General features: G+C 47.1%; 1 protein-coding gene across 16 annotated transcripts in view; it reads left to right on the top strand.

The window, feature by feature from the left end:
- Nucleotides 1-866: 866 nt before the first annotated feature.
- The window catches only part of FAM193B (family with sequence similarity 193 member B), a 31,490-nt gene continuing 7,773 nt past the window's right edge, over nucleotides 867-24,583 (top strand). The window contains exons 1-11 of one of the 16 annotated variants that reach the window (XM_040446431.1): nucleotides 1,056-1,165; nucleotides 1,810-2,255; nucleotides 7,429-7,489; nucleotides 12,789-12,868; nucleotides 13,784-13,846; nucleotides 14,022-14,153; nucleotides 15,310-15,552; nucleotides 16,355-16,583; nucleotides 17,820-18,207; nucleotides 20,268-20,469; nucleotides 21,389-21,628. In XM_040446431.1, coding sequence (XP_040302365.1) covers nucleotides 14,061-14,153; nucleotides 15,310-15,552; nucleotides 16,355-16,583; nucleotides 17,820-18,207; nucleotides 20,268-20,469; nucleotides 21,389-21,628 — 1,395 coding nt within the window. In that variant the 5' untranslated portion in view covers nucleotides 1,056-1,165; nucleotides 1,810-2,255; nucleotides 7,429-7,489; ... (1 more) ...; nucleotides 13,784-13,846; nucleotides 14,022-14,060. Of the gene's footprint in view, nucleotides 1,166-1,205; nucleotides 2,256-2,596; nucleotides 2,716-7,428; nucleotides 7,490-12,788; nucleotides 12,869-13,692; nucleotides 13,847-13,886; nucleotides 14,154-15,309; nucleotides 15,553-16,354; nucleotides 16,584-17,819; nucleotides 18,208-20,267; nucleotides 20,470-21,388; nucleotides 21,629-24,583 lie in introns of those variants that run through there. The other 15 variants (XM_040446441.1, XM_040446447.1, XM_040446422.1 and 12 more) reach the window with 15 other exon arrangements.

Here is a 24,583-nt window from a genome sequence, read left to right as displayed (position 1 = left end):
TATTCCGTCTTCTTAGTGATACCAAGAGCAACTCTACATATAACCACTACATAGTTGCAGGGTACCACTGGTCCTGGCATGAGAAAGATTGCACTCAAAACTTTTTCTAAAAATGTGCACCATGTGCATATCTCATATATTCAAAAAAGTAGGGAAAACTCATTTTAACAATTAAATACATAATTATTACATTTTTAAATGCTCCTTTGTGTACCACTCAAAATCCTCTCCTGCACACAACTTTTGGGAAAACACTGACCTAGTATGTGCCCCAGTCATTTTCATCTCATCACACTGGTTGTAACTGTGTATTTAACTATCCACTTTCCCCACCAGACTGGGGACAGGAGTGGGGTCTGAACTCTGCTATCCCAAGCAACGAACGCTGGACTCCTAGTTGACCATACGTTGCAAACAAAAGACCCAGACCATTCCCTCGTCCCTTTCACCTCAAACTATCCACGGGCCCATGAGTTCCGGCTGGCTGATGTTGAGCAGCCACTTCGCCTTTTTTGGCCTCGATTTTTCTCCGCTGCAAAATGGGAACGACCATACCTGCCTCCTCGTGTGAGGAGCGACTCTGCAAGGAGTCAGATGGTGGGTGTGAAAGTACTCTAGAAAATAATTAATTCACTCATCCATTTAGCAGGCAGTTATTACAGGCCCGGGGCGGTACAGCACGGTTACCACAGCAACCACCGTTCCCTGGCACAGGTCGCATCCCGGGAGTCCACCAGTTTCTCACTCTTACAGAACTTCAGGTGGTGACCTTATTCAAAATGGCGCAGGCAGCCTCGGGGGCTAGTGCGGCGGCGCGGCCGCCGCGCCCTATGACCTGCTGGCAGCAGCAGAGGGGGGAGCCGGGCGCCGCCATATTGGCTGTTGTCCTGCGAGGGGAGCGGCGGCGGCGGCGGCGACGACGCGTGTGGAGCGAGGGATCGGCGCGAGCAGCGGCATGACTCGGAGGCGGAGCAGGCCGAGCGGCGGCGCGGGTCGGCGCGAGCGGGTGCGAGCCGCGGGGCAACAGAAGCCCCAGGCTCCCGAACCCCCGCCGCCGCCGAGCCTGGAAGCTGGAGCGGGTGCAGGGCCCCCGGAGGCGCCCGCGGAGCCGGACCGCCACGGCCCCAGGGAGGAGGACGAGCCCAAGTTGGCTCCCGGACCACAGGTAGGAGCGAGCGAGGCGAGTCCGGCCGCTCCGGCACTTTCACCTCCCGGGAGCGGGGCCGGGGTGAGCTTGGGGATGAACCATCTTCCACCGGCTGGGGCTGAGGCTTTCTCCCCCGAGGCGGGAGTGGAGGCTGGACCCTTCTCTCCAAGCCGGAGCATGGCCCGTCCTGTCCTGTGACCAGGCTGCCTGCCCTCTCCCGCCGCCTCCGGGCTGGAGCAGGGGCTAGACTTTGTGGTCCTATACCCACCCACACTGGGACTGGGCTCTGATCCTGAGGCCACAGCCCAGCTCTCTGCCCTTCTCCCCCTGGGCCCACCTGCTCCACCACCTACCCACAGAGCAGCCTGGGGCGCTGTGGCCTGGAAGGCTACAGCCTCTTCCCTCTCCCCCCACCCTGGGAACGGCCCCACCCTTTCCCTTCACTGCCTGCAGCCACTGCCCCCTCAGCAGCTGTGTGCCCCCAGCGTATGTCTCCTGTGGCCTCCCTCCTCTCCCTGCCCAACATAGCAGTTGGAGCAGACTGTCAGGCAGCCCCGAAGACTATTTAGTGGGGCTCCTGCACTGAAGTGAAAACCTAGCAAAGCCTTCCCTTTCTTCCCTCTATACCCCTGACCCACAAGGTGGCCCATCTCAACCCTCAGATCCCTGGGTTTGGTGAATCCTGCTGAGAGTGAGCAGTAGTAGCAGGATTCCGCAAAGACTCCAGCTTGCCACCTGGAAGAAGGTCATTTTCTTTTGAGCAAAGGAGATAATGGGAGGTACCCTGCCAGTGTTCACTGAGAGCCCGGGGTGACATGAGCCTCAGTTGCTCCGGGAGGGTTGTGGCACATGGGGCTGGGTGGCTCGCCCTAAGCTTGCTCTGACAAAAGAGTTTTGAGTTGGTCTTTTGGCTGAGCCTGCCAAGGAAGGCAGGCTCCTGCAGGAGTCTTGGAGGGTCGGATGCAGCGCCGGATGAGGATGAGGCGTGGCGGAAGATGCGTTTGGCTCTGCAGACACTGCATCGGGCAGCAGGGGACTCTGGGAGGCTGGTGCAGCCAGAAGGCATGGCTCTTGACAGCCTTCTAGTAGAATCTCTGGAATTGTGCATGTGAGTGGGGATGTCATTTGGGGTACCATTGCCAGAAAGCCTTCCCTAACTTTCCCAGTTGCGTGAGGTGCCCCCTTTGTGCCCACAGCCCCCTGTGCTTCCCTTTGGTAGCACTCCCCATTCTTCAGTGAGACATTCTGTTGATGTATCTGTTCCCTGCACTGCACTGTGAACTCCGCAGGGGCACAGACTATGTCATCTATCTCTGATTCTCCATGCCTAGCCCTGGGCCTTGCTGACACTGAGTAGAAATAACTAGGTGAATGGGAGAGAGAATGAATCCGTTGAGAACCTGTGCTTATTGTAACCTAGTTTTGATGCTGGTCTCCTTTGTGTTTCAGATCACAGTAAGATTTTTAATTAATGAAAATGTCACCACTTATTGAGTGTCAGAAGCCCCACCTTCACCCCCACCCCCTCCCCTGGGCTGAGACTGGTTCCAAAGGATGCAACTCCCCAGGTTGGACCCCACCCTTGCCTGGTCTGACTTTAGACCCTGAACCTGCTTCCCCCCTCTAGCTTTCCTCTTTTGCTTCTCTGGGCCACCCTGGGAGTCCAACAAAAGGAGAGAGTTGGGATAGGGAGAGCCAGGGGAGCTGTTGTTTTCTCTCCTTCCCATTCAGACCAGCAATATTTTAGGGTCCCCTGCCACTTAGGTTATAATATTCATGGCCAAAATTTTGGATAATGGCTTAATCATTTAATTTTTATTTAGGACGCAGCTTTCCTAAGAGCTATAATCATCATTATCTACTCCACTGCCTGACCTGCAAATTCATTAATTTATTCATGCCAGACACTTTACATACCATACTAATAATCTTCCCACCACTCCTGTTCTTTCCTCAGCATTTAGTACAAATGTGATGAGTTAACTATTGGTTAATTATTAGTCTACTTTTGCTACATAAACTCTGAGAGTGCAGGAACCACGTCAGTTACCATTGTACCCCTATGCCTGGTGATTAACAAATATTAATGAACTGAAGGATATAAATACGATTACACTGTTTTTCAGATGAAGAAACAAATGCTCATATGACATATGCCCAAATAACTCCCACTATAGGTCACAGGTGCCTCCTGGCCCCCCAAAAAGGACACTCTTGTGTACTGTGTGGGATTTACAAGGCATTTTTTTTTATTATAGCCACAAAGAGGTAAAACAAACTGACAAACTCTTTTCTGATTGTACCCCACTTTTTTGCTGGGGAGGGGGTTTCTGAATGCCAGAAGCAGACTTTTGTGCCCTGGTGAGAAGCACCTGCTGAAAGGGTTGGAGTCATTGTTCTGCCCCCTAGCGTGCCTGTGGTGAGGATCTCTGTCTCCCACTGCCACTTAAAACTCTGTGTACACAGAGTGGGTCAGCAAGGTGAAACTCACTGTCGCATGCCAAAGACAGCGAATAGGACCACTTCCAATCCACAGATAGGTTCTAATGTCCCAGGTCACATATTGCTTTGGTTTTGTTTTAAGCCAATTTCTTAAAAGCCAAAAGATTCCTACAAACTGGATTTGTGCCATGTCTTAAAACTCTAAAAATCTGGTGCCACTGAGCCCAATTTCTGCAAGGCAGTAATACGAAGTTTTGAGTAGTGTCTGCCCCTGATATGAAGGACACCCTGATCTGTGCCAGGCCCTGGGCTAGCTGGGAATGCAGAAGTGAATCAGACATGGTCCCTGCCCACAAAGGGCTCATGGTTCAGAGAACATGTATATAGTAATCACAGGTAGGCTGGAAGAGCCATGATTACTCTGAATTCGAGTTCAAAGGCCACTCTGGTTCCATCCAGACCCTTTCGCTCACTTTGGTTACTTGTACACATTTAATTTTTTTTTTTTTTTTAAGTTTATCTACTTATTTTTGAGAGAGAAAGAGAGGGAGAGCATGCGCATGCACAAGCTAGGGAAGGGCAGAGAGAGAGAGGGAGACAGAATCTGAAACAGCCTCCAGGCTCTGAGTGTCAGCACAGAGCCTAACACAGGGCTCGAACCCACGAATGGTGAGATCATGACCTGAGTCTAAGTTCGATGTTCAACCGACTGAGCCATCCAGGCACCCTGCATTACTTGTGCACATTTAAATGTGGGACCTTGAGCTAGCTTATTGGGGATCCCAAAAGTCCTTATTTAGAATTGTTTCAGGTCACTAAACTTTATTGATCTGTTCACTAACAATCGAAATCCTCATTCACTAAACTAAAACTGTTACTACCTTATTAGCAAAGAACAAAAAACCTTACAAAGCAGCTGAATAAGGCAATAGTGAGAAAGTGTTTAATGTTCCAGACTTGGGGTGAACTCCAAGCTCAGTCTCTTTCTAGCTTTGTGTTCCTGGGCATGTTTTTTTCCCCTCCCTAAGCCTCATCAGCAACATCACAAGAAAATGGAGTAACCCACCTAGCACCTAGTACATCAAGGCTAGAGCAGGAGTTGGAGATAGTGGGAACTGTGCCAGATGGCCATCCAAAGCCTGCCAGCTCTGCTTCTGTCTTTCCATCTCTCTTGGACCACTCAGCCTGCAGTCCAGGGGCACACTCAGTAAACCCTCAGGAGACTTGCCAGACTGTAAACCAGCAGTTGGTGCTGGTTGAGCTCATCTGGTGTTTCCCATCTCATCTCTACGGCACCTGCTGAGACCTGCCTGGCCCAGTTTAAAGAGACTCTAGAGACCTGGTTCCCCACTGCTCAGAGTTAAACCTGCTCCCTCAAGAGACTGGAGCACAGGATTAGTCAGTATCTTTATTGAAACCATCTCATTATGTTTGATCCACTGAGCAAGCATTATGACCTCTGTGCTAGGGCTTTTATTTTGGGCACAAAGATAAATAAGATAGTCCCTATACCCAGGAATCTTCCCCCTTAAAATCATTGCCCACCCAGCCTGGCCACTTTCACTGCAAGTAGTAGGAAACGATACAAGAAGGGGTGGATCCCTACCACCTCTGGTTCTTTGTAAGCCAGTAGAGATTCACTATGTAGAAATGTTAAAGGGCCTTTGAAGATGAAGACTTAGCTGCTGAGATTTTTTTAATTTTTAATTTACTTAAAATATCCCCAGAGCTATTATCTTAATATCTAATATCAGATAAACTATTAAGATCCTAACGACTTTATATACTGAACCTAGAAGTTTTAAGAGCAGGGGCTATATTTAACTCATTTGTGGGGTATTTAGTGTGTACGGTCCTCATGTGCCCAATAAGTGGCTGTTAAACCAAATGAAAATAAAAGAAGTAAAAGTTAGGTTTCTTCCACTTTGTGCTTACCAGCGTCTACTGCTGGGCCAGGCTGGCAGTCATTCATTCATTTAGGCCCGTGATACACGCATCACACGCAGTCTCCCTCTCACCTGATCTGGTGTTCATTTATTCTGCAAATACTAATGGACACCTGATCTGTATCAGACCCTAGGCTAGCTGAGGATACAGAAGTGAATCAGTCCCTGCCCACATGTGTGTATTAATTGTAGTTAGGCTAGAAGAGCATCACTTCCTCTGAGTTACGGTTCAAATCCTAGATCCTAGTATGCAGCCTTTCAAAGAGTTTTAGCCCTGTTAGCATGTTTTCTCACATGTATGACAGTGATGCCAGAGTCACATTAGGGCAGCAAGTGCTGCATGTCAAGCACTTAGCACAAGTGGTAGCTATGATTATTATAGATATTTGGTGCTGAAGATGCACAAATATGATAACCAATAGAAGATTTCTCAGAGCTGATGCTTCAAGGTTGAGTAGAAGTTCCTTTAGAGAAGGTGAGAGAAAGTGTCTAAACAAAGAAAGCAATGTAGAGACCCAGAGGCGAGAATTGCCCAATTCAGGCAGAGTAGCATGAGGTCAGGCTGGAGAAGTTAGCAGGGTTCTAGAAAACCACAGCAAGAAGTTTGGGCTTTATCCTGCAGGCAGTGAGGAATCAATGAAAGCTTTTAAATAGGAAAATAAACATGTTCTTGGGTAAGTTCTCTGATAGCATGAGAGGACGTAATTCTCAGTGGAAGAGGTAGCTGTGATTGCTTGATTCCACCTCTTCCTCATCCTAGCCTAACTAATCATCAGATCCTCCGTGTTTTGCTGGATTCTGTCCCAGACCTACAGAATTAGAGTCTCTAGATCCAGAGCCCAGGAATCTTGTTGCTAAACTGCCCCAGGTGATTCTGGTATGTGGCTGGGTCTGCTAACTGCTCAGTTGAGGGTGGTATGAGGAGCTTTGTGGAAGCCTAGGATATTCTTCAAAGAATAGGGCTTCCGGAGAGGGGAGCTTTTCCATAAGCAGGAATAGAAACAGCCTTAGTTTTAAAAACAAAAAAACAGGCTTTCCCCAGTTTTCCAGTTGTTGCCCCATTAATGTTATTCTCCAACTGCTGATCTTCCCTTGTGTATCCAAACTCTTACCATGCCCATTACATGCTGTCATCTCTGCTGAATGATCAGGATGCAGTGAGTCATGGGACACAGGTCCTGCCCTCAGTGTTCTCAGTGTTGTGGAGAAGACAGATCTCAAAAACTGGGACACGTACGATAAGCTCTATTCAAGAGGTATGTAACAAAGCATTAGGGCATCCCAGAGCAAAGCAGTTAATTCTGCCTGTGGACTTAGAAGGAAGTAACACCCTAACTGTGCCTAAAAAAGAAGAGGCAGAGGGGAACAACATCAGTGAGGGTGTGGTGCTTTATATATTTGGGGAAAGAATGGATATTGGGGAAAGAAGTGGTTAATGGTTTTTCCTGGCAGGATGTGCAGAACAGAAAAGGACTAAGGAGAGAAGGTCTTGTGTCCCAGGAAGGGCCCTTTGTTTACACCCTTTGGTTCTGTGCCCTTGCTCCCACACTCATCCTTCAACCTGTAGGTGGATGAACATGCTGCAGTCCTAGGCCATCTCCTTTTAGTCCCTCCTCAAGGCTCTCAGCTCTCCAGCAACTTTTGTGGTTCTCTCTCCATTCTGAAATGAATAGGTTCTTCATCTACTCTGAAAAGTGATATAGGGAAACTAGATAGTAAGAAGGACCCTGAAACATGGAAGGGCCTTATTAGGAAGTTGTAGCCAGAGATCGTGGATGGGGGGGTTCAAAGGGGCCTTGAAGGTCACCTGTCTAGTCCTCTGTCCTGTGCTTCAAGTAATAACTTTGGATTGGGCAAGTCTCACTTAGTAAGTTTCCCTGTCATTTCTTCCAGGACAGAAGAGGAAAGAAACTAACGGGTATTGAGCACCTACTGTGTGCCAGGCCCAGGCCAGGTACTTTACATAATTTATTTCCTTCTGTCCTCACAACTCTGTGAAGTATGGTTTTATTCTCATTTCATAAATGAGGAAATTGAGGCTCAAAGAAATTGAGTAATTAAGATAATACTGAAATGGCAGAACTGGGTTTTGAACTCACAACAGTCTATCTCCAAAGTTCATACTCTTCCACCCATGAGAAATCCATGCTCGGGTGACAGAGTAGGTTATATGATTTGCCTGAAGTTCTAAGTTATTAAGCAACAGTTTAGGCCTTCTTGTGGCTGACTGCACCCAGAAAGCAGGTTCAACAGATGAGCTAGCCTTGGGCAGGTGGAAGGCCACTGGGGTCAGAGAGACTCGTTACCCTATCCTTGGCTGAGCTTGTACAACCAGAGAAGATTCTCCACAAACTGGCTGATATGAAATAGCTGTTCATCCAGGAAGGAACTGAGACAACAGACTGAGTGGGAGTTTGGGTGAAAGCTCTAGGGCACTGAGGTGCACTTATTATCACCTCGTTAAGAATTAAATGTAGCTCTGATTGCCAGCCTCAGAATGGTCTGAGATTCTTCACACTGATGCCCTCTCATCAGTAGCCCAGAGTCACAAAGATAGGCCTTTTAGCATAGCATATCCAGGAAGTGGCTAGTTCAGCTTGTCTTTAGACTCTGTCCTTTGTATAGAGAAACTAAAATGTGAGCCAGGTGGGCTTTTAAGCATTTATTCATTTATTCAGTGAATACCTGCTATGTGTCAGGTCCAAGCCAAGCCTGGGTTCCCAGGCACACTTAAATGACCAAGATGCACTCCCTGCCCCCAAAGAGTCCTCATTCCACCAGGGGTTTGAGACAGACAGAATATGTCTATGGCACAGTATGATAGGTACTATAGTAAAAGAATTAGTTCTACTCAGCCTGGTCCAGCAAAAGCTTGACCTTTGACCAAGATCTTAGGGCATGAGTACAAATTTGCTGGGGAGTGGAACTGAGATGCTGAGGTTTCCAGGGCACAGTGTATTTGCTGGAGGAGCAGTACGAATAGAACCTAAGATTCTCAGATGTTAAGCTTGGAAATGAAGCATGGAGAGGTCAGCTGGGGCCAAGTCATGAAACACGGGGTCCAGAAAGTGCTGCAGTAGTGAACTCAACCAGAATGCCAGGAGATTAAAGAGAGACCAAGGTGGGAAAAGGAGCTAAAAGAAGGAGATACTCAAATTGGATAGGTACATGAGAAGGCACATAATAAGCTTACATGAAGCAGAGAAGCCCAGTACCCAGGTTGGTTGGTTGGTTGTTTTAATTTGTATATTATTTTGTTACATTAATTTTAATTGTGTGTTATTTTAATTTGTGTCCCTGACTGATTCTCCAAAATGAATATGAGGCATCTGGGAGTTTGGGAGTATTGATGTCCCCATGCATGAACCTGCCTGGTTTAAGCATGTGTTCTTAAGGCAGAAATTCTATGTTATTCGATGTTTCGCACTACCTAGCACAATGAGAATGGGCTCTGAGCATGTTCACTGAAGGAGGAAATGAGTGGGTGAATGGAAGAGTAAGTGGCAGTGACTGAGCTGGTGACTTTTGGTAGGCTGGGTATTAATAATTTTCTCTGCTTCTGGAAGGGAATTTTAGCTGCTACTGCTGTCTTCTGCCTTGGTGACAGGGAGGCTCTTGGAGTTGGGTGCCTTGAGAGTTGAATGCTCTAACGGGCCATTTCAGAATAGAATTTGGAAGCTATTGCAGGACCACTGGTTAAATACAGCATATGTCTTGGGGGAATCCTCTACAAACATACACAAACTCTTGGGATTAAAAGGAATCCATGAGAGAAATGAGAACAGGTTTAGTGCTGGCTGTTAGATCCAGCCTCAGAGCAGACCTTGATAGCTGCCTCGCCTGGTGACCTGGGTTATTCTCCAGCAATTCCCAAATTGTGGACAGAAAGATGAGGTGGGAAATTTATGCCCCAAAGAGCTATCCAGATATGCCATGAACTGTATCATTGTTAATAATCGCTATTGCTTACTGTGCACCCACTGGGTTACAGGCACCATACCATTAGAGACTTTACATTAGCAGTTTTCAAAGTATTTGGTCTTAGGGACCTTTTATACTCCTAAAAATTATTGAGGACCCAAAAGAGCTTTCTTTTGTTGGTTTTATCTGTTCATATTTACCAAAATAAGTATTAAAGCTGAGAAAGTTTAAAAATATTTAGTTACTAAATCATTTAAGAATAACAATATTAAACCTGTCATGTTAACATACATAATTTTTTAATGGAAAATACATTTTCCAAAAAAATAATAGAAGACTGGTCTCATTTTCATTTTCACAAATTTGTTTGTCTGGCTTAATAGAAAGAAGCTGGATGCTCATATGTGTTTCTGTATTCCGTCTGCTGCAGTACATTGTTGTGAAGTATATTTTAAAAATCCAGCCTCAAACAGATGTTGTTGGAAAAGGAAGGAGTATTTAAAAAAATTTTTTTAATCTTTATTTATTTCTGAGAGAGAGAAAGAGAGACAGAGCATGAGCAGGGGAGGGGCAGAGAGAGAGGGAGACACAGAATCCGAAGCAGGTTGCAGGCTCTGAGCTGTCAGCACAGAGCCTGACGCGGGGCTCGAACTTATCAACTGGGAGATCATGACCTGAGCTGAAGTCAGATACCCAGCCAACTGAGCCACCCAGGCGCCTCTAGGAAGGAGTATTTTAAAAGCCTTTCCAGGTGATTGCTGATAATTCTTTGCAGTGTGGAATCTGAGACCATTTTAATGAAGTCTTTGCACTCATTACATTAAAATCTGTTGGTTTATCTAGCACTTTGAATGGATTTTTTTTAACAATGCATGATCCTGAAACATCATGCTTTGCTCATTTGGAAAATAGGTTCACTGAGTTATGCAGCTCTTCCAAATGTTTTCCCATTTCATTTTACAATATCAAAAAATAACATTTGTCACTATAACCACCATTTACACCAGAAAAGTCTAAGGATTGGGAAGCTTTTGATTTCATGATGGTGGATACAAAATTCTAATTTCCAAATTTCCAAAATTCTGAATTTTGCCTGAAAGCTTGAATTTTGTCATTGGCCACAAGTAAAAAGTTGTTTTCCTGGAAGTGATGGGTTCATTTTGTTCATTTTTTGAGAAAATGTCTGGCATTTTTCAAGTCTGAATAACCAGAGTTTGTCAGTCATTCTTCAAGTAAAAATGGTGTTCCATGAGAAAAATTGGCTTCCTTTTCCTTTGATTTTTAACTATTCTTATCCAGAGATATCTAGAATACCCTAGCATAATGTTTCTCAGGCCAAGACAGAAAAGTCTTGGACCTGGTCAGGTGAGAGAGCAGAGATATAGTTGCATATGCCTGCCCCCTGGGCAAGGAGTGGCTACAGTCTAGGGTTCACCTGGCTCCTTGACTGCTCTGGGAATTTGCATGCTAAAACAGGACCCTTGTGTGAGTAACCCCACTCTCCAGAGATTCTGGTTTTGTCTATAGTGAAGCAGAATTTAATCTTGGAGTCTTTTTTGAGCAGATCCCAAGTCTAGAACCTTTCCTAGCTCTTCCCCTATCTTTTTCCTAGTTCCAGATCTTTAGCTGGAGAGGCTCTGACATTTAAACTGAAGTAAGAAGGAATAATTATTGTCCAGGGCTCCTGAGTTTAAGGATCAGTTCCCTACCCATTATGATGAAGAAGAATGGTTGGGTGTTTCATTCATTCTATAAACATTTATTGTTCGTGTTCTTGTGTGGGGATACTGTGCCTGGTGTAAAAAATGCAGCTTGAGAACAGCTACTTTAAAAGCCTGAGTTGACTTCAGGACATAAGGGGTAATGATTGACGGGAATTTGAAAAATGGCAGGACATTGCAGTCAAAGAGAATTCTGAACCAAGAGCTTTTCTATAGCAAAGCAAAAATTTGCAGGAACAGTGGTAGTACTGACTGAATATAATAACATCTCTAGGACTTGGGATTCTCACCACCCTCTGGCAGTAGAGATGAAAATGTCAGAGAAAAAAGTCCCCAGGTTCCACCATGCATCGTATTCAGGGGCAGGCACTAAGATTTAGGATTAAGACAGCTTTGGAGATAGCCCCAAGAATTGCCAGGCCAGAAAGAAGAAAAGTATACCAAGCTCATGACAGTGGATAACTGGTTTCCAATGTAGATTTATTAAGAACAGAACAGCCAGAGGGCCTAGGTGATGATAGATTGAGTGTCTACTGTATGGCTCCTTTGAGCTAATAAGCTTTACATCTCTAATGTCACTTAGTCTAGACAACCTTATGCAATGTAGGTGGTATCATTCCTGCTTCAGTTAGGACCTAATTAACTTTCTATGCCCTGTGTTTTCTTTTCTTTAACTGGAAAGACAGCCTGTCCTGTAAGTTCACTTCCATTGATGGCTAATCTCATTTATAATGTGGACCAGTTTGGCTCTAGGGAGAGCCACATTATTCCATAAATGAGGCCATCTGATTGTAATCCCCAAGGACTGTGATCTTTCACTCTTGCATGCTTGAGATTGGAACCATTCAGATGAAGCCCAGGGTAGGGGGATGGCCTTTCTCTGTGAGAAGCAATAATTTCAGAATTTCAAGCAATGTCTCACTAAGCTGTATTGCCATAGTGACATCTAATAAATTTGAGTTAGCCACTATGTGCCCAGCTGATCCTATGCCCTTTGGTACATTGTAAGAGATCCAGACAAGAATTATACCTGATGCTTGCCTTCTAGGAGCACATTCTAGTAGAAGGGACAAAAAAATGCAGGTAAATAAATTAAGTGGAAGGCACAGATGCTGTAACCAAGGCATAATGTGCTATGGAGATATGGAGAGGAGAGGTAAATTATGACAGGAACCCTCTGGGAAAGACTGGATGAAGTTGGATTTAAGCCCTGCCCAACTACTTATTGATAAACTTGGGAAGGAAGGGGATTTAAAACAGAAGATCCCCTTTAGCAAAGACACAAGGTAGAGGTAGGAGAGTATAGAAAGTATTTGGGGAACTTAAAGAATGACTTCATGGGGTAGAGGGCAGAGATTAAGATGTCTAAAAGTCACCTTAAATTCACTGCACATTAGAGATGCTTGTATTAAAAAGGAGAGTGACATATTTTCTGTATTTTTCAAGCTTAGGCCTGATTTTAAATGTTTCCCATCACTCCCATCATGTTCATAATTAGTACCATATGTTGAGCAACGTATTATGGGCCTGGCACTGGAGTAGGTGCTTTGTCCATTTTAGTATATGTGCTGCCAAAGTGAGCATGGTGCTTTGTCCATTTAATATTCACAGCCAACCCTACAAGTTAGGACTTAATCCCGTTTTACAGATGAAGAAACAGAGAGTAGGACTTGCCCAACATCATACAGCTGGTAAGTGCTCGAGGCCCAAGATTAGTGCCAAAAACCAGTGTTATTTCCACTACACCCAGTGCCTCCCACAAGTACTTTGGCACTAAGTATAGTCACACTGATCACGTGTTTAACTTACAAAAATTCTGTATTTGCTTTTAAAAGGAAAAAAACTGCTTATTGAACATTGCGCATATATGTTATACATTTGAATTCTTGGTTGTGCCGGAACTATATATACTATACTTCACAATGCATACAAAGAATTTCAGAATAATTTTACTCATAGATTTTCCTCTTATGTAGTAACTTTAGAACCTAATACCCAAATGAAATGAAACTCTGTTGTAGTAAAATGACATGTCCTGGTGTTTTCCATAAGAATATGGATGGTCACCATCAGTACAGGAAAAGGGACTTGGGTGTTGACCTCACCTGCTCCCTCTGGAGTTACTATGGCACCTTATAGATAGCTAAGAAAATTTTCCTGGGGATACTTCTCAGAAAGGCCTCCTTTGCCTTAACTTCTCAGAATACCATCCTCCTCCATCAGACTCCCACCCTTTCCATAAGATGCTCACCACCAGTGGGTTAGAAGCTATATCCTTATGCAGGTACAGTTAAGCAGTTGCCTTGTCCACTGAAATGTGCCTTTGACAGAAACCTTTTAGGTAGTATCTCACATGAGTTCCACATATAAGATTTCTCTTTCTCTGGTACTCTTTTCGAAGGTCTTTGTACTGCCCCAAATGTTTCATTATGCTTCTGGTACTACTATTTGGTTCTTTTTTTTTTTTTTTTTTTTTTTTCTCCTAGAAACCAGAGACCCAGGTCAGTGTAATTGTAACATTACAGGTTTAAGGATACCCTGATGCCAATTTATTGTGAGAAAGTGATTTTATTCGAGAAAGATGATGGCATTTATTTTCTTGGTAGGATGAGGATGATACCCTTATTCCTTTGCTTAGGCCTCTGCAAACACCTGTTACCTAGTGGTGGGTAAGTTTGGAAGGTATATCAGTTAATATAACTATTGCATGTAATAAACCACCCCAAAACTTAGTGGCTTAAAACAACACCATTTATTATTTCTCATGAGTCTCTGGGTTGACTGGGTATTTCTGCCAATTGGGTTGGCTTGACTGATCTCAGCTGGGCTCACTCATGTTATCAGATCCACTGGCCAGTCAGCGAGGAAGACTCAGATTTCTCCATGTGTCTCTCAACATCCCTCCAGCAGCTAGCCCAGTCATGCTCTCGTGGGAGGCAGAGGTGCAAGAGCGAGCAAGCCCAGCCATGCAAAGAAGCAAGTAGAAATGCATACATACTTTTAAGCTTATGCTGACAGCAAATTTGCTAACATCCCATTGGCCAAAGAAAGTGACATGACGAAGTGTCAGAGAGAGAGGGTTCTACAAAGTTGCAGAATAGCCCTGGAAGCAGTGGCATTGGTATAGTGGTGAGCAAAGCTGCCTTCCAAAGTTGCAGGATATAGGAAAGCCATTAATTGGGGTCATTAAATGCAATCGGGTTCCCAATCATACCCCTCAATGTGACATAAAACCTATAGACTTATATTTCTATGTCATTTGTCCTAGAAGGAAAAAAGAAAGTCCAAATAATAATTACTGTATATTGGGTCTATGCTTTGAGCATGCACAGGGCTAGGCACTTTCCCTGTTTATACACTGAGTCTCACAACAACTGTGCAAGGTAGGTAGGAAATCAGAGCTCGGGAAGTTGAATAACTTGCTCAAGGTCACCCAGCTAATGTGTGCTCAGCGGGGAGGCATTAGAATGTGTGTCAGTCTGACCCACAAAGCCCAGATTCTTTTCACCATACCTCACTACCTCTCAGAACGCCAGGGTCTGCCTTACCTTTTCTCCAACTCAGTTTTTTATTGAATTAATGCTTTCTGACTAGCTGTGCAAAACCCCGCCTCCAAAATTCTGCTGTGATCCTAATGGAATTGTGCAGCTTTCAGGAAACCCTGACATTCTCCCAAACTCAGCATTAACTGAGAGCATCCCCCACCCCCAGATGGGAATTGGTCTATGGACTACACAGACAGCCTAAGAATGGAGGGCTCTCCCAGACATACCAGAGAAGGAAGAGGACCTTCCTTTAATCTTCAAGATTTGGAGACATCAGGGCATTGGAGCATGAGCTTTGAAGTCAACCTCACTGGGACTCAACTCCTAATTCAGCCATTCACTGGCTCTAAGACCTTGAGCAACTTACTTAACTTCTTGAAATTGTTTCTTCATCTTTAAAAAAAAAAAAAAAATGGAAATAACACCTAGTCTGCAGAGCTATCACTAGTACTAAAATTATGTAGTGCCTAATAAAGTGCCTAACCCAGTGCCTGGCACATAATAAGTGAAGGTATTAGTTTTGTTGATATTATTTCTAAGCAAAACCTTTCCCCTCCTGGGAAACCCTGTTTCTGTCTATTGGACAGGTTCCCCCCACATCCACCCAGTCTGTGCAGACTTGCTGCCTACTATGTCATCGGGAACGCAAAGGCTGGGAAGAAGGCCCTTCCCAAAATGGACTGGTGTTGCAGGGTGAGAAGCTGCCCCCTGACTTCATGCCAAAGCTCGTCAAGAATCTCCTAGGCGAGATGCCTCTATGGGTCTGCCAGAGTTGCCGAAAGAGCATGGAGGAAGATGAAAGGCAGACAGGTCGAGAACATGCAGTGGCGGTAGGTAACAGCTGAGGAGGGGTCCCTGAATGCAGGAGGGCTGCCTGCCCAGAGAGATCAGGCTGTTGAGCTGTTCCTTCCCTGTTCTCTCAGGTGCTCTCCAGCAGACCCTGCGCCCGAGCACTTAGGGGCTGCGGGTTGGGTTCACAATTGGGGCAAGAACAGAGAGGCTTCAGGGAGCCCCCTTGCCCCTGAGGAGGGTCTCTGCAGTGTGAGGGCCAGCGTGTAGGTACTGGTCGATGGAGATCCTGCCCCTTCCATGTCACCGTGCTGCCTTCAGCTCTGTGGCAGCTTGAAAGCCAACCAGTATGATACAGAGAGCAAAGGCTGGTTTGAGGATCTACCATGTGCCTCAGTTAGAAGGCCTCCAAGATGCCAAGAGCCATCTAACTGGCATCTCCTGAATCACAGCAGTCAGACTTGCCTCATTTCTCATTCATTCCCCTCCAGCCCCTTTCTTTTCCCCAGGGTTATGTCCGTTTCAGGACTTTTGACTTAAAGTCCCTTCCTTTCCTTGGCAGCTATCAGGACTCCCCAAAGGCCCACAGTTGACAGGCAGTCTGTATCCCTACCAGAGTCTCTGTCACCAGTATCCACACACTTCACTTTATCGGGAGCACCTCGGTCTCTCCCAACAAAGGCCTGATCCACGTTGGCCCTTTCACCTGGGGTTGTGGGACTTGGGCTTTGACCATGGCACAGGACCTGGAGGAGGAGGTGCTCCTGGGTAAGCTAAGGCCACAGAGGGTCAGCTCTGATGTTTGCTGTTTTACCATGAGCTTTTTTCTTCCCCCTTCTCCAGATCTCCTTGTCACACACATCCTGCAAATCACAGTCTTGTGGGGGTGACTCTCATTCCTCTTCGTCCTCCTCTTCATCGTCCTCGTCCTCCTCCTCCTGCCATGGGAACTCAGGGGACTGGGATCCCAGCTCCTTCCTGTCAGCACATAAGCTCTCGGGCCTCTGGAACTCTCCGCACTCCAGTGGGGCCGTGCCGGGTAGCTCACTCGGGAGTCCTCCTACCATCCCTGGTGAGTCTCCAAGCTTGGGAGAGAGCCAGGCCACATAAATGTAGAGAGCTATTTTCCTGTCCACTTTATTAAACAAATCAGGAGGCCAGTTATTAAAAGAAGTAAAAGGAGCTGTTCTAATGGAAGCAGGGGGTACCTAGCCCTTGACTGTCTCCGTGGCACCCCTTTCCCCACAACCCTGAAGTTGAAAAATAACTGTCATTGGCTGCGATAGCTTTCCCATCAGATTCAGGAGGGGGCATGGTGAACACTGGCTGAACTGAAAGTGGAGTATGGGAGTATCCTTAGGGAATTAGGACTACAGTCACCTAATACCTGACCCCTGCAGCAGCACAGAGGTCCTGAGTGCTTTTGTCTTCCCAGACCTCTTTTTCTCCACCTAAAGAACAGATATAAAAGCACTGCACTTCTATCAACAAGAAGTTGGTGCAAGCTGCCAGGATTATTAGCCAGCTTCACAGATATATAAGCCTTCTTTAGATCCTGAGATAACCCTTAGAGACCCAAAGAAAAGGTCTTGGGTTATTGAGGTATGATATAAATACTAATTATTGTCTGCTACTAAATTGAGGGCCTGAAACTGGTGTAACACCATATGTTAATTATACTGGAATTAACATAAAAGATAATAATAACTAAATTAAGGGCCTGAGTTCTCTAGAGGGGTGCTGCTCCCAGAATTGTGAGAGATGAGTAGAATTCCACTTATTTTAATGCGTAAGTGAAAGTGAATCCTCAAAGCCTTTTCCCACTTCTCTGAAATCGAGAGCCACCTGAGAGTCTGTTACACCCTGGCTGCCTCAGTCCTCATGGCCCAGAGGCAGAGCTTTGGCCTGCTGCTCCACTGGCTTCTGTAGACCCTTCCCTGGGCCTGAGGAATACCTATGAACAAGCAATCCTAGAGAGGCCCCGAGAGACAGAACACATATCCCCTGTTTGTGCCACAGCAGAGGTGCTAGGACCTTCTGTGGGGCGGGCATTCCTGGTGCCTTCTTTCTCAGGTCTGGGCTCCTTGAGCCTGTCTACCCAAGTTGCTGCCTGCAAGGAAAAACTCTCCAGTCCGAAGCACTGTTAGACTTTCCCAAAAGCTCACAGGGTCCGCTATGCTGAGAGGCTATCCCCAGACAGGTTCCCTCTGGTCATAGTAAGCAGGATGTTGTAGCAGTGAGCCCTTGGGCTTTCCTTCCCAGGGTCTTGGCTCTCACTCTGACCCCTTTCTTCCCCATCCGTCCACAGGTGAGGTTTTCTCTCTCTCGGAGCACCACCGGCACTCAGACCTCACTGCTCCACCTAACAGCCCCACTGGCCACCACCCCCAGCCCGCGTCGCCGATCCCATCTCACCCCGGGTCCTTTGGCTCACCACCCCATCCACACCTGCCACCTGCTACCCCGGCAGCGCCTTTCCCTGCCCAAGCTTCAGAATGCCCTGTTGCCGCTGCTGCCGCCCCACACACCCCAGGGGCATGTCAGACTCCCCACCTGCCCTCCACCAGCATGCCGCTCCTGAAGATGCCTCCACCATTCTCAGGGTGCAGCCACCCCTGTAGTGGGCACTGCGGCGGGCACTGCAGCGGGCCTCTCCTCCCACCTCCCAGCTCTCAGCAGCTCCCTAGCACTCACAGGTAAGTGAGTGGCACAAAGGGTATACTCCCTGCTAACTTCGACTTTGAGTTCTGAGAGACTTTACAGAGCATACCTTTGGGGTAGAAATTGAATGATAGATTCTATGTCTCTTGTATCATTTTTACAATCCTAAAAGAAGTAACTGTTGTCTTTTAAAAACTTGGAAAAGTTCAGGGTGTCTAACGAAGAAAAAATTTCCTCAAAACCTAAAGATAAACCTTTAACACTGGTATATTTTCTTCCCGATGTCTCTGTATATAAATTAGGTCTCTGTTTATATATTTTTGTGTAGTTATTTTTTTTAACATTATAGATCATTTCCCCAGTTAAAATTCTTCAGAAAAGTTTCCAGTGGTCTCAAAATGTCTTCTTGCATAGCAGTAGCATAATTCATAAATTATTTTATCATTCCCCTATTCCTGGACATTTGGGCATTTCTAGTTTTTAACCATTAAAAACAAGGCTGTAATAAACATTCTTGTACCCAAATCTGTGTTTGAGTCAGGAATTATGGCCTTAAGGATTCCCTAAAGTAATTCTAAGTACTGAAGAAGTTTATATTAACATGTATGTGAAAGATAAAATTCTTTGTGGAGGAGAAAGGTACATATTTTTGTATTAGAAATCAGAGCTGTGTTTATTATGCATTTGAATTTTCTCATTCTAAAATCCCACCACCCCAATGCCACCACTTTTAGCAGTTTTCCCTACGGGTCTTACCCACACAGTGGTGGTGGTGGTGTCTATACAGTTCACAGTTTTTTGTTGTCCTCTTTCACATAGCATTCATTGTGTGGTTCCTATGTGGTCTTCTGGGTCTCAGCTGAAGGGTGGAGAATATTCTCCATAGTGCACTTCCCTGTTCTCTAGTTGCTAATGATTTAAATCATTCCAGTATTTTAACATTGTAAATAATGTCTCTAAAGATGTCTTTACCTAAAGCTGTTTCCCTCTTTTGGGGTTTTCTCCTTGGAAAAGGTCCCTCAGAATGAAAAAAGTTCTCCGTTTAAAAGATGTCAGAAGGTCTTTTTTGAGAAGGGTTCCTAATACATATTGAAAAGTTGCTTTCCAAAAGTCTCTCCAAATTTATGTAACCACCAATATTAGGGTGCTAGCTTCTTCATATTCTCAAGAGCATGGGTTATTTTAATTTTGCTAATGTAGGTGAAGAATGGTCATTTTGGATTAAGCTTCTCTGAGCACCACTGATAATGGTTCCTGCCCCTCCTTTTCTACCCCTTGCACAACAGACTGCCCTGGGAGCCAAGCCTTCTCACTGCTCCTTGCCCTGCCCTTTCTCCTGGCTCCCACCATCCCAGCCTCACCCCATGTCCCCAGCCCTAGGGCATTCCAGCTTCTGATGGCCAGGCCAGGGCTCTTGTTCTTCTGGCTCCAGTTTGGGGACTTTGTGGGCCAGTGTCTTTTTCTTATCCTGGAAAAATAGTCTATGTTACGTGATGCCCCCAGTGCTTCCTGAAGTCCAGAGACAGAGCAGTACAGTGGGAGAGCATGAGCTTTGCACACAGGCAGGCACAGGCTGAGCCCTAGCCTCTCCTTGGGCAAAGCAGTTAAGCACTCTGACCCTTAGTTACCTCCCTTAGTTACCTCCACTGCAAGTTACCTCCACTGCAACATCTATTTTGCAGGACCTGGGAGATGCTTAGAATATGCTAAATATAGTACCTGTCCCAAACAGTACAGTAGCTCTTAGAGTCTGGCCCACAAGGCACATTGACTTTCCCAGATTTAAGACCCCACAGCTAAGACAGCTCCACTCACTGGTGCAGATTTGGTCTAAGGACCTAAAGGGTAAAAGGAAATTGACCCTGTTGACCTCCTTTGGATGCTTCAGGAGAGCCATCAGCTCACAGCCCACAGGGTGATGGCCCTGTTTTTGTGAGAGGCACTGATAACAATCTGACTGCTTCGGCCTTTGTGGGATGAGGCACATGAAGGGTAGTTGGGATGGCAATGGTGAGAATGCTTCCCCAGGCTCCTGCTGCAGCCTGCTCCTTCCATGCCCTCCCTCATCTGTGGGCTTATCTTTCTCCCCCATCAGCAGAGACCCTGGGTGTAAAGGGCACAAGTTTACACACAGTGGCCTGGCCTGCCAGCTTCCCCAGCCCTGCGAGGCAGATGAGGGCCTGGGTGAGGAAGAGGACAGCAGCTCAGAGCGCAGCTCCTGCACCTCATCCTCCACTCACCAGAGAGATGGAAAGTTCTGTGACTGCTGCTACTGTGAGTTCTTCGGCCACAATGCGGTGAGTGAGCCTGCCCAGGCCAGAGAGGGCTGAGGGCCAGTTAAGGTGAGCCAAAGGAGCACCCTACTCTCCCCAGAGTTCCCCTTGCTCAGGGGGATTATAACCACACTGGAACCTTCTGAGTTCTCGCAGCCTGTGTCCACTCATTTAACCCTTACAGCACATTTGTGAGGTAGGGATTTTTCAACACTTTGCTCCCTTTGCTCTTTTCCTGGTTTCTCTTTAAGATTGACTTTTTTTCCGTAGGCAAAAGGAAAGGAAATGGTAGAGAGAAAGCTATGTTTCTGATGAGTATGTGTATGTGTGTAATCACAGAGAAGTGAACAACACTTGTGCGTGATGAAGGCAGAGTGGAAGCAAAGGCTCTCAGTCCTCCAAGTGTGAGAGACTGCGAGGGATAGGCCGTAAGCACAGGCGGCACCAGGAAGAAGGTTCAGGGCAGAGTATGTGCTGTCTGTACAGAGAGCGAAAACAGTTCAGAAGTCTGAAAGTGCAGAGCAAAGGGCCGCCGGCTAGGGGAGAGCAGTTGAGGACAGAAGAAATGAAAGTAATCACATTGTTAGTCACTTTTGAGCTAGGGGTTATTATTCTCATTTCAAAGATGACAAAATCGAGGCACACAAAGACTTAGTGACCTGCCCAAGGTCATACAGCTTCCGAGTGACAAAGCCCGGGCTCAAACCTGCTTTCCTGGCTCCCAAGTCAGTGGGCTCACAATGCTGTTGCATACCTCCCACTCCCTCCGCCCACCGCTGCCTTAGCTCTGGGCCTGGCCGAGGCTGAAGCCACTTGGCCTTTGTGGCTGTGGTAGAAAGAACAGTTGTCTCGCTTCTCACCACATGTTCAGTGCCAGCGGGTGGGAGTGCTCCGGGCTTCCCCGGCCCAGGGTGTGTAACGTCAGCACCTCCCCCTCCCCCAGCCACCCGCTGCCCCGACGAGTCGGAATTATACAGAGATCCGAGAGAAGCTCCGCTCGAGGCTGACCAGGCGGAAAGAGGAGCTGCCCGTGAAGGGGGGCACCCTGGGCGGGATCCCTGGGGAGCCCGCCGTGGACCACCGAGATGTGGATGAGCTGCTGGAATTCATCAACAGCACGGAGCCCAAAGTCCCCAACAGCGCCAGGGCCGCCAAGCGGGCCCGGCACAAGCTGAAAAAGAAGGTGGGTGTGGGGGGGAGCCTAGCTGTACCACCTCTCCTCCCTAAGGAATCCCTTGCCCCAATCCCCCAAGACTTCAGGGGCACAAACAGTGCTGGCTGCCAGAAGCCTTAGCACAGCTCACTGCTATGGGAAGGTCTGTATGAGTTTGGGAGGCATAAGGGTCAGGGAGCCTGGGGCCAATGATTGGAGAAAAGACGAGTCCTGGCCTCAGAAACTGCTGGATTCCTCAAAGCACAAGAATTGCTTCAGTCAGTCAGTCATGTATTCATTCAGCAAACACTTCTACAAATACTGGGAGCCAAAGCATGACGCAGTTAAGTTGTCTCCCTGGAGAAGCTCGGTCCAGTGGAGAGACTGACACAAAACTGGACGAGCACATTAGCATGTGTCAAGCACTGGGATAAGGGAACCCCCTCCCCCCATCTTGCCTGGGCACGCTGGAAATGGCTTACCAAGAGGCTGACTTGAAAGCTGAGTTGTAGGGAGTGAGTTCAGATTCCTTAGGAGAGTTCTGGCAGCAGGCATAGCACATCCACAGCAGTTTGGTGTAACCAGAGCTCAAATAGAGCAGAGGCAGGACAACTAGTAGAGGGAGAAAGGGCCTCATAGGCCCTGCTAAAGAGCTTTGACTTGATCCTGTAGCTGAGGGGAGTTCCTGCAGGACTTTTATCAAAGGATGCACTAGGTCAGATCTTTATTCCACTGTGACTGTGTGGCAATATGGAAGGTAGCCTGGAGGGTTGACACTCCAGGAAGGAATATCGAGGGCCAGGGGAGAGCTGAATGATGCTGGGGCTAGAGCAAGGGAAGCAGACATGACCAGCTTTGGTAATCTGATTGTAGAACAGAGATGAAGGAGTCAGGATTTCTCCCGGGTGTTTGCTTGGATGACTGACAGGATGGTGTGCCCTCCATTCACTGAACGAGGATGAGATTGGCAGAAGACAGGAAATTCAGTTGGGGCACGTTGACTTGGAGATTCTCAGGAGAATTGCCACCTCCAAGTGGAGATGGAGGTGTGGGACTGGGAGTTTCCAGCTTGGAGGTGTAATTGAAGCCATGGGAAGGACCCAGCCATGGGCTGGGTGAGCTCCTCAGAGGGCTGAGGAGAGAACCCAGTGAGCTATTTCTGGACAGCCCTGCTCCCAGGCGAGCCCCAGGGCTTGACGGCCCGTCCCCTGCTGCCTCATTACCTCTTCACCTGCCCACCCCCAGCTGTGTCTGCACAGTGCCACGCTCGGGAGCCCAGCAGCCGAAGAGTTGGGTTTGACAACCAGCTTGCTCCAGGTCCTGGGTGGTCAAACGGCCCTGGTGCTCTGGAAAGCAGCAGTTCTACATCTTTTTCCAGCTCAAAGGACAAACCAGGACCCTTTCCCTGCAGCCTGAAGTAGTGAGCCAAGAGGTTCCACCGCTGCCTTCAGAAAATGGTCAGCACTTTCTTTCTCCCATCCAGTGCTGCCTGGCCAGAAGTGTCTAGTGGGCAACAGCAGTCTCTTTAGCCTTCCCTAGCCGCTTAAGGCAGTGGTTTCCAGTTAGGTCCCAGCGAACACACCTTGAAGTTCGTAGGCCTGCGTGCTTTCCGTAAATCTGTGCTCATACATCCCTACCCCTTTGCTGGTAACGCCAGTAACAGTCTCTTTTCTCCCCTCCTTTTCCTTCCAACAACTTCCTTCCAAGCTCAGACTTCAGGTAACTCCTGCTACTGTACTGCCACTCTACCTTGCATGTCTCCCTTGGCTGCCATTTATCACCCTCTATTCACTCATTCAGAAACTTGCTGCACAGCTACTGTCTGCCCAGCCCAGTCTAGAGGCCAGAATACAACATAGCACCAGGCAGTTGCAAGGTCATATGATAGGGAGTCATGGTCATTATCTGTTTATACATCAGCCTCCTCTCCAGTGTCCTTCCTCTCCCTCAGACTTAACCACAGTCTGGCTGTCCATCACAAGCTCCCCTGGGAGCCGTCCAGTGGAGACTGCTCATTCTCTCCCACCTCAGGAGACCAATAAAGCTAAGTGTCTTTCTGCTCCCTTATATCATTTGCAGACCCATGACTGTCTGTCCCTCATGTACTAACCCCTACTCCTTTGAAACTGACCCTGGCTGTGTCATCTGCAACCTTTCAGCCACTCCTATTCATCCATTAAAGGCTGTCACCTGCCCCTTCCTCCACTACCCAGGCCATAGAGATCCCCTGACCATCATTGACTCACTGTCTTACCAATACTCTCAATTCCTTGCCCTGTTGCCCTTACATTACACCCACTCAGAAAAATCGCAGCCCTGGGTTTGACCCCTACCTGCCTCTCCCCTTTTGTAATTCAAGGAAATCTCTAGATCAGATCTGTCTGTGGCACCAAAGCCCCTTGGTCTCCTGCTTGCTTGAGCCCTCACATTGCCCAACAGGCATAGCTCCCTGATCTACGCTCTTCATCATTTCTGTCTACCACAGCTTCTTTGTCAGACCTCCAGATTCTTCTCAAACCTCCAGGCTTTCCCCACCCAGCCTTTCTTTTTTGTTAGATGACCTCACTTCCTGTTTCAGCAAGGGAAAAAAGCCAGCAGACAGGCACTCTCTCAGCATCTTACCACTCCACCTGCAGACTTGTTGTCATGAGGGAAGAGTTTACCCCTTCTCCTGCCTAAGGCCTTACAGTCCTTTCCTGCCTCCTCAGTCTAACCTCAGCTTCCTGCTCTGGCTTTGGTCTCTCCTCTGGGCTGTCTCCCAGTGTTTCACTATGCCCAGTATTCTCTCTTTTGAAAGCAAATTGTGCCTTGAGGGTACAGCCTCCCTCCCTCCCTCTCCCTCCCCCCCCCCCCACCTCACCTCTTTCTCTTCCCTGGCAAATTTCTTGAAAAATGTTATCTGCATTCACTGTCTTTGCACTGTCTTCACAAACTATCCCCCGGGCCCCCCCCCCCCCAAGCCACCAGTGACAACTTTGTTGCCAA

Source organism: Herpailurus yagouaroundi, unplaced genomic scaffold (genome assembly GCF_014898765.1).
Source record: "Herpailurus yagouaroundi ecotype Mexico unplaced genomic scaffold, PumYag 29, whole genome shotgun sequence".
Lineage (NCBI taxonomy): Eukaryota > Metazoa > Chordata > Mammalia > Carnivora > Felidae > Herpailurus > Herpailurus yagouaroundi.
This window is presented reverse-complemented; position numbering and strand designations above follow the sequence as displayed.